Here is a 10,780-nt window from a genome sequence, read left to right as displayed (position 1 = left end):
AAATTGTTTTGTCATACCGGCTCCCTCAGCACATCAATAAACTTTGCAAAATAAGTTAGCTGCTTCTTTGTTCTCATTATTGTTCACCCACCAAATGCTTGCATTTTATTTGATCTTGCAGGTAAGCGCTATTACTCTGAATTGTTGCTGCTGCTGCGAGTCTGCATGCAACACAAAGCTGACAAAGAAAATGTTTCAGCATAGCTTAGTTTATTAGCCTTCCAACTTAAAAAAAAAAAAAAAATAGGACAAAGAGGAGAAACAAGAAATACTGATGTATATCGTAATGAAAATGCAGTTCAGTCTCTAAGTCTTCTTCCACTTACTATAGTTTGTAAATGATTCCTAAATTGTACATAAAATATGAACATTTGAGTCCAGTTCCTTAGCTGTGCTGATTTACACCTGCTGGCATCTGAGATATAGCCACTGGTGCATTGGACCGAACTTAAGTTTAGGTATTTAGTTTGAACACAGTTTTCAAGAAGCTGAAAACACTGGGATGTTGTTAGGGTAACTGCGGGCATAACTGCATGACGCTGTCCTTATAATTGTTATTCAAACAATGCTTACAGTAGTTACTGGCGCTATTTGGATTAGGAAAATGGTAAGATCTAAACTAAAACAGGCATGGAAACATTGCTTCATGGTGCATGATGTTCCTAAGATGTTGCCTCATAACGTCTCTCCACACAGGCCTTGAGGCGACGGTGAGTGGATGGGGAAGGCAGACACGGGCATTGCCCCTGAGGTGGCACAGCCCTCGGGGCGCAGGAGCGCCTCAGCCCTCCCCTGCCGCCCTCTCGCCCCGACTGGTCTCCTCACAGACTCCCTGGCACTGGTTTTAAGTACGCTCCTGTGCCCTCCTTACAACCGCCACCCGGGATGTCTGTTGTGTGAACTGTGCGCTTCTTCGATGCCGGTGCGACAGTGGCTGACTGGACGCACTGCAAAGAACCGAGAAGATCTGGAGGAGCCGTTCGGCTGACGGATCCCCCCTCACGCAGGCTCCTTCCTGCACAGGGTGCCACTGGGTACGCAAGGGCCCGGATCCTGCATCCTGGGCAGGGGCTGTGATGGCGGCCTGCCCCGAGCCCCATGGGCGACGCTGGCCTACTCTCAAGGCATCCGCTATAGAGGCCGGGCACGCCCCTGCTCCCGAGGCACCGCCGCTGTGCCGGTGCTGCACAGGGGGCAGCCTGCGGAGGGGAAAGGCCACCTGCTGCCCTCCACCTCGCAGCGCTGCGGCGACGGCGCCGGGCAGCCAAGATGGCGCCTGGCCAGGGCGAGAGCAGGCGACCGGGTCCCGGCGGGGGGGGGCTCCGCGCCCCGCCCCCCTGCCCGGGCCCCGCCCCCGTTCCCTGGGCGACGGCGACGCCGAGCCACGGGCAACATGGCAGCGCCGGGACAGGTACCGCCCTCCGCGCGGGTCGGCGGCGTGCGGCGGGGCTGGGGCAGCGGTGACCCGCCGCCTTCGCGCCCCTCTTGTTCTATTTTAAATGTCTTCACTAAGCTTCAGAGAAGGTAGAGAGGGTGGGGTGTCACAAACGCAGCGGGAGTGTGCGGACGCGTGTAACCTTCGTCCCCAAGGGAGAGACACCCGCCCGCCCCGGCGAGGCCGCTCCTCCGCCAGAAACCGGCCCGAACGGCGCCCGGGAGCGCCTCACCCACACCCTCCCCACCGCGCTCGTCAGTTTTCAGTCGCTTGCGGACTCTCATTTTTAAGCGTATAATTATTTCTGGGCTTATTCGTAGGAATCTCCGAATTTTTGATTGTTGAGGGGAAGGCTTACGGTTTCCCTTCAAAGAGCACCGAGGGGGTGGAAGCAAGCTCACACCTTGCTTCCAGCAGCAGCACGGTTGTATTTCTCACCTTTTGTTGCTTTAGATAGCCAGAGCACTCTAGAGGAATCCACAAATCCCCATCATTCTCTTTAATATTTGCTTTTTTCCTTGTCTTTGCTCTCCTCCATTTTTTCTTTTTCTTTTTTCATTGCGTTTTTTGACTTGGTTGACAGAGATGTGATTTCTGACAGTCAGGCAACTCATCGCATGCTGCACGTCAAAAGGAATAGAAGAATACAAGTTATTCCTCCCAAGAACGTATGAGGTGTTGCATCAGCTCAGAATTTCTCCCTCAAGCCTGTCTATATAGTTGTAGCTACTACGAGATAATTTTCTTCTGCTTGAACTGCTTTGTTGTCTTAGATGGCCGAGGAGTTATTCTCAGCCCCCATAATGGTTGCATCTGTTGGCACAGAGCTGCCCTAGTGATTGTCGGTACAAAAGCTTAACATTTACGTTTCCTTAAATAAATCGATCCTCTTACGTGTGAAATGTATTATCATGTATTCTAAATGCTTTATAAAAATATATGTATCTTTCACAGTATTCTCTGTTAGTGTTCTCTGTAAATGTTTTGGCAGTAGGAACAGCGTAACACTGGGGTAATGCAGTGAGATCATAGTGAAAGGATACAAGGTGTACTCTATGGGAAACAACAGGCTGTCAAAAATATATTGTACATCCATTTGAAATGTGCTAGTGACATTTTTGTCATTTGTATGGCTTTATAAAAGGAATTTTTAGAGAAATTCAGTCAACCTTTTTTTCCATGTGGTTTTTGTTCCTGATATATTCAAGTTTGTTCTAACACAATAGCTTACCTTTGTGATATTTCCTACTGTAAACTCTGCGTAATTGTGCGTTTTTATAAATTAAATTATATAGTCTCTAGTTTTGGCTGAAGCTAGCTTTGCATGGTCTATATGTAAGCTGCAGGGAACACCGTATTCTGCCACTGGTTTTGTTAAATTTTTTCTTCGGTCTTGAGACAATTCCATTTGATTTAAATTGAATACTTTTGTAATTGTTCCGACTTGTAATTACTTTCAGCAGAAAGCATGTTAGAAAATCTGAATCCTGATCTTAGCAAGTCTTGCCCTCCTTTATTTTTAACAACGTTTTTTCCAATAAGTAGTCTGCAGCTGTGAAAACATCAGTAAAGTTTAATGTCATAATACATTTGGGCATCCATAAATCTTGACGTTTGGATTGTGTCAAATATTTGAAACATATTTTGTTATTAAAAGGGCACTATCAGCATCTGTTGTTTACAATGGTCTCTGAAAGCTTTACTTCTGTATAGATTTTATCTTTTGCGTGACATATCTGCATATTTCTCTTTTGAATTTAGTTGAAATTAGCGTTACCATTTTTATTTTCTCATTTGTTTGACAACAAAAGAAATATTATGACTAAAAATAGCAACTATTGATTTTAACTTCCCATTGTGGGAGCGGACAAGTGGGGCCTTTTTAAAACAAACAGGAACAGTGGATGCATTTCTGCTTCTGCCTTAACTATTTATGTAGACAGCTTCAAGATTTTCTGCTTCTGCTGAAGTATTTGACAGCTTGATAACAAAATGCGTATAATAATACAAATAACAGCCTGTGTTGCTGGTGTGGGGTGTTGTGGTTTTTTTCTTTCCCATTTTGATTAAAGTTGTAACTGATATGCAACACTCTTTCAGGGTACATCTGTACTGCTGTCAGCAGTATCACTCAGAGGTAGCTGAGCTAGCTTTAGATGAACTAGCTCAGATTCTGGAAACTATCTAGCTGTGGCAGCAGACTTTTGTCCAGTCTAATTTCCCTGATGGAGTGAGGACAGGAGGATCTTGGGTTCCTTACACTTAGGGTATTTGCTATATTTTAAGAGAGCTGGTAAACTATTCCTTTGTGAATGTATTTTTGCAACTCATGATTTTGCAACGCATGGTGTTGTATTGTCAAACAAATGCAAATAATAACATCTTCAGCCACTGCAGAGGGCTCGTTCCTCTCCCTTGTGAAGACAAGCTTATTGTCCTTCAGGAACACTGGTGCTCATTTCCATTGCTGTGTTTCAAAGTTTTTTCCACTCCGGAAAGGCCCTCACCAAAACTGCAGGTAGTGGGGCATATTTTTTCTAGCCAGGGATGACTCACTTGGGATTTGGGTTTTTGAGAGATTTCTTCCCCACCCCCCCAAACACAGAGGGTTTTTTTTGCAATTTGCTATTAAACTATATCACTTTTCTGCTAGTATTTTCTTCTTCATGGTGGTTTGTGAACATTGGCGGAGAGATTCAAGGAAGCTCTTACTCTTTTGTTTTAGAATATCTGATTTGGTATTTTGATTTGATGCTGTTGACAAGGGTTGCCCAAAGCATTTGGAGTAACATATTGAACAGCCAGAAACATACTATACATTCAGAATAGCTAAAAATTCTTTGAAGGAAAATAAACCAGTAACAAATAATTCTCTAGTAGTAGTCTGTATTTAAATAGGTTAAGTCCACTGCTGGGAGTGTGTATTGGTAGGATTGGTTTGGGGTTTTTTTTTCCAAACACATGAGGATAGTGTTACCAGAATTAACTCACCTTGTATTACCTTGGTCAGTCTCTACAGTTAATGGTAAAATGAACATTCTTTGACATCAGTGAACATGTCATGACAGCAATCAGAAGACAAAACAGTATTCAATCAAAAGTATTATAAGCTCTTAGTCATGTGTGTGCAGAGGTTCTGCCCAAACAGAAACTTTCCACAAATATGGGACTATTCAAATGATTCATGGACTCTCAATACTTTTTAAAATTACATGAAAATTGATAATTAAAAAAATTAATTTTCTAAACTACGTACTTTCTCTCCCATAGTTTCTCATCAGTCATTTGGAACAGTATTTCTTATTATCTGATACCTGTGCTTGTTGTAGTGGGCAGTGGTGCCACAAATCCGTCCTTGTCACGAGCAGTAAGAAAGATACTAATGCACTGGTGGGGGGTGTTGCTGCTGGGACTGTCGTTACAGACGCTAGGTGATGAAATGGTGAAATGGGAAGTGAACACCTTGCCATGTAAACTGTCAGATTTTGATGTGCAGATTACAGAGCCATATCTGCAGTACTGACTCATGACAGCTTGAATATCTCTTAAGTTTAAACTGCAAACTTTAGTTGGTTAAAGAATATGTTTCTAATGCTAGAGGACCTTTAAATGTATTGAAAGAGATTATAGGTGACTGAGTGCAAGGCACCTGGAGTTATTTTTAAATTAATTTTTGTAATCTTATATAGTTTATATATTGCTGTAATGCCATGCTACATACTAAGACTTCAGCAAATTTTCCTGGAGGTCCTTCTTGCTGTGTTTGTAATTCAGAGAATGAGATGAGCCTTAGCATCAGCATGTTAAATGTGCTGTACCTGTCGATATGATGTAGGATAGAAAGCTTCATACTGTAGTAAGCCAGGTACATACTGGAGGCAGGAGAAAATTCCTTTTTGGACAAGCTTTTTCTGACATGATGGATGTTGCCTGATACCTTTCAAGAAGCAGTGAGGAATTAGTTTGGATAAGATTCTTGGGAATTCAGGTAAAAAGTTGCTTTCTAGAATGTTCAACTTTTTGCCTACTAACCTGCTTCTTACAGCACAAGATGTAAGCAGTCGGAGGAAAAAAAAAAAAACTGTTGATGCACCTCTGTTTACATGACTACTGCTGTGATCTTGAATGGTGGAGGTGTGTTGTGCAGGTAGTTGAGAGTGTTATGGGAGGGTCTTTGTTCTTACTCACACCTGGCCTGTAACCACAGAGGAGAAGCTGGAAGATAGCTTGATGAGAAAAAACCACTATGCCTTGAACTTTCTTATGGTTTGGTGGTGGTTTTTTTTTTTTTTTTTCTGATACAGTGCTAAATTGCTCATGCTATACTGATAAAGTCCATCTGGGGTGATACCTGTAAAATGTTAATATTTTGCCTTATTAAGAAGTATGGTCAGTAAGGTGTTGACTGACTGACTGGTAATATACCATTTATATAACAGTGCAAAAAATACATAGTAAAGTATTGTATGTATTGAACATCCTGAGAGAAAGAGATGAACAGGTATTATTAGTTCAGTTTCCAAAACATCGGTATCAGTTATTCTTTTAATTCAGCTCTTGCTGCTTCTAAAGAATCTCTTGTTCAACAGGTTTCTAACACCACTGGTCGCTTCAGGAAAGCATTCATGTTTTTCCTAATTATTCAAAAATATCTTTCAATAATTGTATAATACTAACATGTTGAGCTATTAATTATTTTTTTTTTTCCTAGCTAGGGCATGCATCTTACAATTATATCAACTTTACTGAATGTAGGAGTACTTCTTTTTATACTGTATGAATTATTGCTAATAAAGCAAAGGTATATTAATGTCATGCTGTTAATGATGTGAAGGAAGCCTTTATTTACTTAATTCCTGTTCTGATGAGACATTGTATCCGAGACTAACTTCTTTACAGTTGGGAACAATAATTTTTCATGTTAAAGTTCAGGTGAAAGTACTCTAGTACTTAATTGGAGGGAAAAAAATTAGTCTGTCCGCTAAATGTTCTTTGTTGCTCTCAAGTCTTGTTTCATCAGTCTTGAATGTTGTAATTCAGCTGGTCCGAGTTTTAAGTATATCTTGCAGTTTGGCAGCAGCAGGGGGAGTAGTGTACCTTTATTTGGGGGCTCTCCTTGACCAGTGCTAGAGTTTGTTAATTATTAGCTCAGAACAATGCTGTTCAGGCTCAAAAATCAGCTCATGTTAGGAAATCTTCCACTTTCTCTCTCTCTAGGTGAGCTAGAGGTTATTCTGCAAGGTTTGCCTTGCTGCACTTCTGTAAAGCCCATGTCCCACAGATGTAGAAGTGTATCTGCTACGATTGCGTTGTGATCAGTTTTTTGTGGCCTGGTGCAGAAGCAGGTCGTGAGGCTGGAAGGGATCTCTGGGGGACATGAGCTGGTTCAGCTGCCTGCTCAGAGCTGGGCCAGCACTGAACGCGGACCGGGGCTTTGTCCAGTTCGGTCTGGAAAACCTGCAAGGATAGAGATTCTTACACCTTTCTGGGTAACCTAGTCTAATGCTTAATTATCTTCATAGTGAAATATTTTTCTTTATGCTGTTCTGTGCTAATTTCTATTCTATTCTATTCTATTCTATTCTATTCTATTCTATTCTATTCTATTCTATTCTATTCTATTCTATTCTATTCTATTTTCATTGTCCCTTGTTCCCCTGCCATGCACCTCTGTAAAGAGTCTGCCTCATCTCACATTTGATAATGTGCTTTGATACCTTACTTTGTTGCCTACATATTCTATTGTAAAATAGGTTTTTTTCCTACTGTTTTATTTGCTTCATAGATTTCTCCTTGAAGTCTCTGGTCAAATGTTTTTGGTCAGTGACACACACTAAATAAAGTATCATCAAACGTTCCTATTTTTTGTAAGATCATTGCGTTGTTGGATCGTGCTCAGTTTGTTATCCCCTATAACACATACATCCTTCTTTTTCTTATAAGGAACTGCCTTCTGTGTTACAAATATACTGACCTTCCCTGAACAGTAGTGTCAGATCCTTGTATGTGTATCATTGTGTGGGAGCAAACATCTTGGACTTTTTTTTTTTCTGGTTAGGGAAGGAGTCAGTGTAGACAGTAAATTTGAAAATGCAATCAAGTAGAGGGTGGAGACCAAATATCATGATAATGTGTATGCATACTCATAATATCTTAAGCAGAAACTGATTTTAGAATTTAATTCGTGTGCAATCTAGTATCAAGTTGGTCAAATCTAGATTCATGGATTTTTTTGCACCTTTATATTTCCATTGTTTTTACTTGAAAGTTAATTTAATCTTGTGCTGCACATAATATGTCACTATGTTCCCACATGAATTTAGAATAAAAAATACTATTTTCCTTGTATTTGCCTAGCTTTTCTCTAGTGAAAATGTGTTAGGCTATTGTGTTGCTGCCATATCATTATAGCTGTGTTACATTTTTGGCATTTGTTGAATTAATCCCTTGCATACTTCCTCAAAATAAAAATGTTATTTAGATAAGTTATTGGCATACTAAAAGAAACCTTTAAAAATTATATTCCTATATGCATATGTGTGTGTAGGAAGAAGACCGAGATCAGGATGCCATGGGTGGAAAGAAGACTGTTAATCGGATGTTTCTTTCTCTTTCCCAAATTACTGCTTTGTCAGAACAAAATGTAGAAGGAGTTCAAAGGTAAGTGGCAGTGATAACAATGCTAGAACCAATATAATAATGAAATAAAAATTATAGGCAATGTTACATTTCTTTTGTGATGGCTACGTCACTAGTCTTTAATTGTTCAGTTAAATCATTGATAGTTAATACGATTCATGAAAATCAGGAGGAAATACTGTTGATCTCAGATCCACTTTGTTTTACTGTACTTCCTATATCTTGCTTTTTCTTTGACTTCTTTTTTTTTTTTTCCCACTGATATTTCACATTGATATGGTTTCTGAGTTTGCAATAGCATTAAATATGCTGTAAATGAAATAGTAAGTTGTAAATAAGAACAGGCCAATACTGAGCTTTTTTTGCAAGTCTCGCTTGCTAACTTTTTTGCTAAAACATTTAAGGTTCTGTACTATAACATGAGTTATTGAAAAGGTTTTAAAAGTTCAGAAAAGGATGGAAAGCTTAAGGAGGTATTAATAGGTAGCCGTTATGGTGCACTGGGGAGGCAGCCAAAGACTTCTGACGTAAGCCCATACTGTCTTTCCTGTAGGAACACTCTCCCTTGTTATTAGTGCTTCATAGCAGGTACATTTAGGAGACCAGGAGTTCAACCTGAGACTCTAGACTTGTACTTTAAGGATGGGACTTTTCAGAAGTACCCGAATTATTTAGGAGCACTTGTGTCCACTAGGAAATTCTTAGTGAATTGAAAGCCAAAGGGCTGGTTCACTGGACTAGTGGGGAGGGAGGTGTATGAGGGAATAGGAAAATCCAACTTTGTCCCTCTGAATAGATAAACCATTTAATAGAGATTAAAATATTATTCCTGAAATATAATCTCTTCCACCTATTTGTCACCGTTCTGAGGAAAAAAAATGGTTCTCTGGGATTTTTTTTTAAGAAAACTGGAAAGAAAATTTGTTCCCATCGAATAATGATAAAAAAAAAATCATTTACTGTTTTCTCTTGCACGATAGGCCTCTTATTTTAGACGGAACTGAAGCATACAGCTCACTGGAGACTAAAATGTGCTTAATGATGCAATTTATTGTGAAACTTTCTCATTAAGATTAATAAGAAAAGCACTGAAAGATCGTACGTTTCTTTTTAGTCTCAGCTGATCACATATGTATTTTTATATATATATTATACAAGTGGATCGTAAAGTATATACTGCATCTGACTGAAAAGCGGATAGTTACAGGATATTTTATGCACTCTAAGCGGTTTAGCAGCAGCATTGAAATTTTTTTAATTTACCACAGTGCATCGTGTTTATACACAAGAGCAGTTTGAAGGCCACAGCTAAGGTTAGAAAATCAGAATACATCTGATTGTATGAGTATGAGAATTTTGATGTCCTGCGGATGGAGTTTTATACTGCTGTCCGTCTCTGTAAGACTTAAGCACCTTCTGTGAAGGAAGAAATAGCAATCAGGGTAACTAGGAAATCTAAATGCTCCATCATTTCCCAATCATTTATAGATACTGTTGTCAGTGACATGCCTTACAGAATATTGAAAAGATGGGTACTGGCATTGTTAGCAGCATCAGAGAAAATCTAAATCCCTGAGAAGCTCTGATTATGAAAACATAGAGTTGGCAGAAGCTTCAGAAAGAGAGGATATGGACTGTTTCAAACCTTGGAAAGTTCAGCTGGCCACGTTCCACTTCTATTTCAGTACACAGTTAAGTGTTTTTAACCGACTTGCATGTGTGCAGCCATACAAATTTGTTATGCAGAACAAAGGAATACATGTTTTCAACAAAACTGATTGGATTATATGCTTTACTTTGTTAGCTATTGAGGCTTTAATTAAAAAAAAAGAAACTCATCTTACTTGGCGGTGTATCTCTACTGGTTCGGTGAAAACCCTGAAAAATTAATGGTTGCCTATGAGTAGATCTGAGATTAATGCCCTCCTTAGGAAGGAATGAGAAGCAGGGGGGTGAAAAAAAGACTGCTCTTTTAGGGGGGACAAGAAACTGCGGTCAGAACTGGCACCTGTATCATCAGGTATAGTTAAAAAGACAAGGATTGCTTAAATGTAAAACTTAACTACTTGAGACATGGCTGAAATTATATCAGAAGAACTGCAAACTGAAGTACTAGCCCTGATCCCCCCTCTTCATGTGGAAAAATGTGCACAGTTATTGTAAAAGACATAACTAATTCTGTGTTTGGATAGAGTAGACATAAATGTGTCAGCAACAGCGTGGTCTCCTTCAAGGGAGTGTATTTTTTCATTAATTTTTCAAGTAAAAGTAAGTGGAAAAATTTCCACAGTGTGCCAATAAAGTAGGATGAGGCTCTTCTTAAATGTCTTGACCATTATGAAAGTGGAATTTGAACTTCTAAATATTTTAGGTACTTTCAGTAATTTTATATTATATTATTTACATTAATTTTCAAATGTAACTTTTCTTCAGAGGCTACATGAAAAATAATCTTGAAAGAGAAGCAAGATCTTTTTAGTACTGTGAAATTGTCTCAATCTGGGTGAAAGAGTGGTAGTAGAAAGTGGAGACTATTTGTTCCATTTCATCCTACAAACCCCTTCCTGAACAAACACTGATTTTTCTCGGGGATTTTCAGTGTATTTCTCTTAGTTTTTTGTATGCTCTTATTTTTGTTATTTCATTAATCATACCTTAACATTTCACAGAATCACAGAATCGTTTAGGTTGGAAAAGACCTTGAAG

The 10,780-nt window shown here is 39.5% G+C and overlaps 1 protein-coding gene across 1 annotated transcript in view; it reads left to right on the top strand.

Moving 5' to 3' along the window:
• The first annotated feature begins 1,076 nt into the window (after nt 1-1,076).
• The window catches only part of CABCOCO1 (ciliary associated calcium binding coiled-coil 1), a 53,052-nt gene continuing 43,348 nt past the window's right edge, over nt 1,077-10,780 (top strand). Inside the window, exons 1-4 of the mRNA XM_074875671.1 lie at nt 1,077-1,411; nt 2,019-2,103; nt 6,775-6,924; nt 7,983-8,095. Coding sequence (XP_074731772.1) covers nt 1,077-1,411; nt 2,019-2,103; nt 6,775-6,924; nt 7,983-8,095 — 683 coding nt within the window. The remainder of the gene's footprint in view (nt 1,412-2,018; nt 2,104-6,774; nt 6,925-7,982; nt 8,096-10,780) is intronic.

The sequence above is a fragment of the Strix uralensis genome, chromosome 7 (assembly GCF_047716275.1).
Source record: "Strix uralensis isolate ZFMK-TIS-50842 chromosome 7, bStrUra1, whole genome shotgun sequence".
Classification (NCBI taxonomy): domain Eukaryota; kingdom Metazoa; phylum Chordata; class Aves; order Strigiformes; family Strigidae; genus Strix; species Strix uralensis.
The sequence above is the reverse complement of the archived record's forward strand: the minus strand, read 5'-3'. Positions and strand labels throughout refer to the sequence as shown.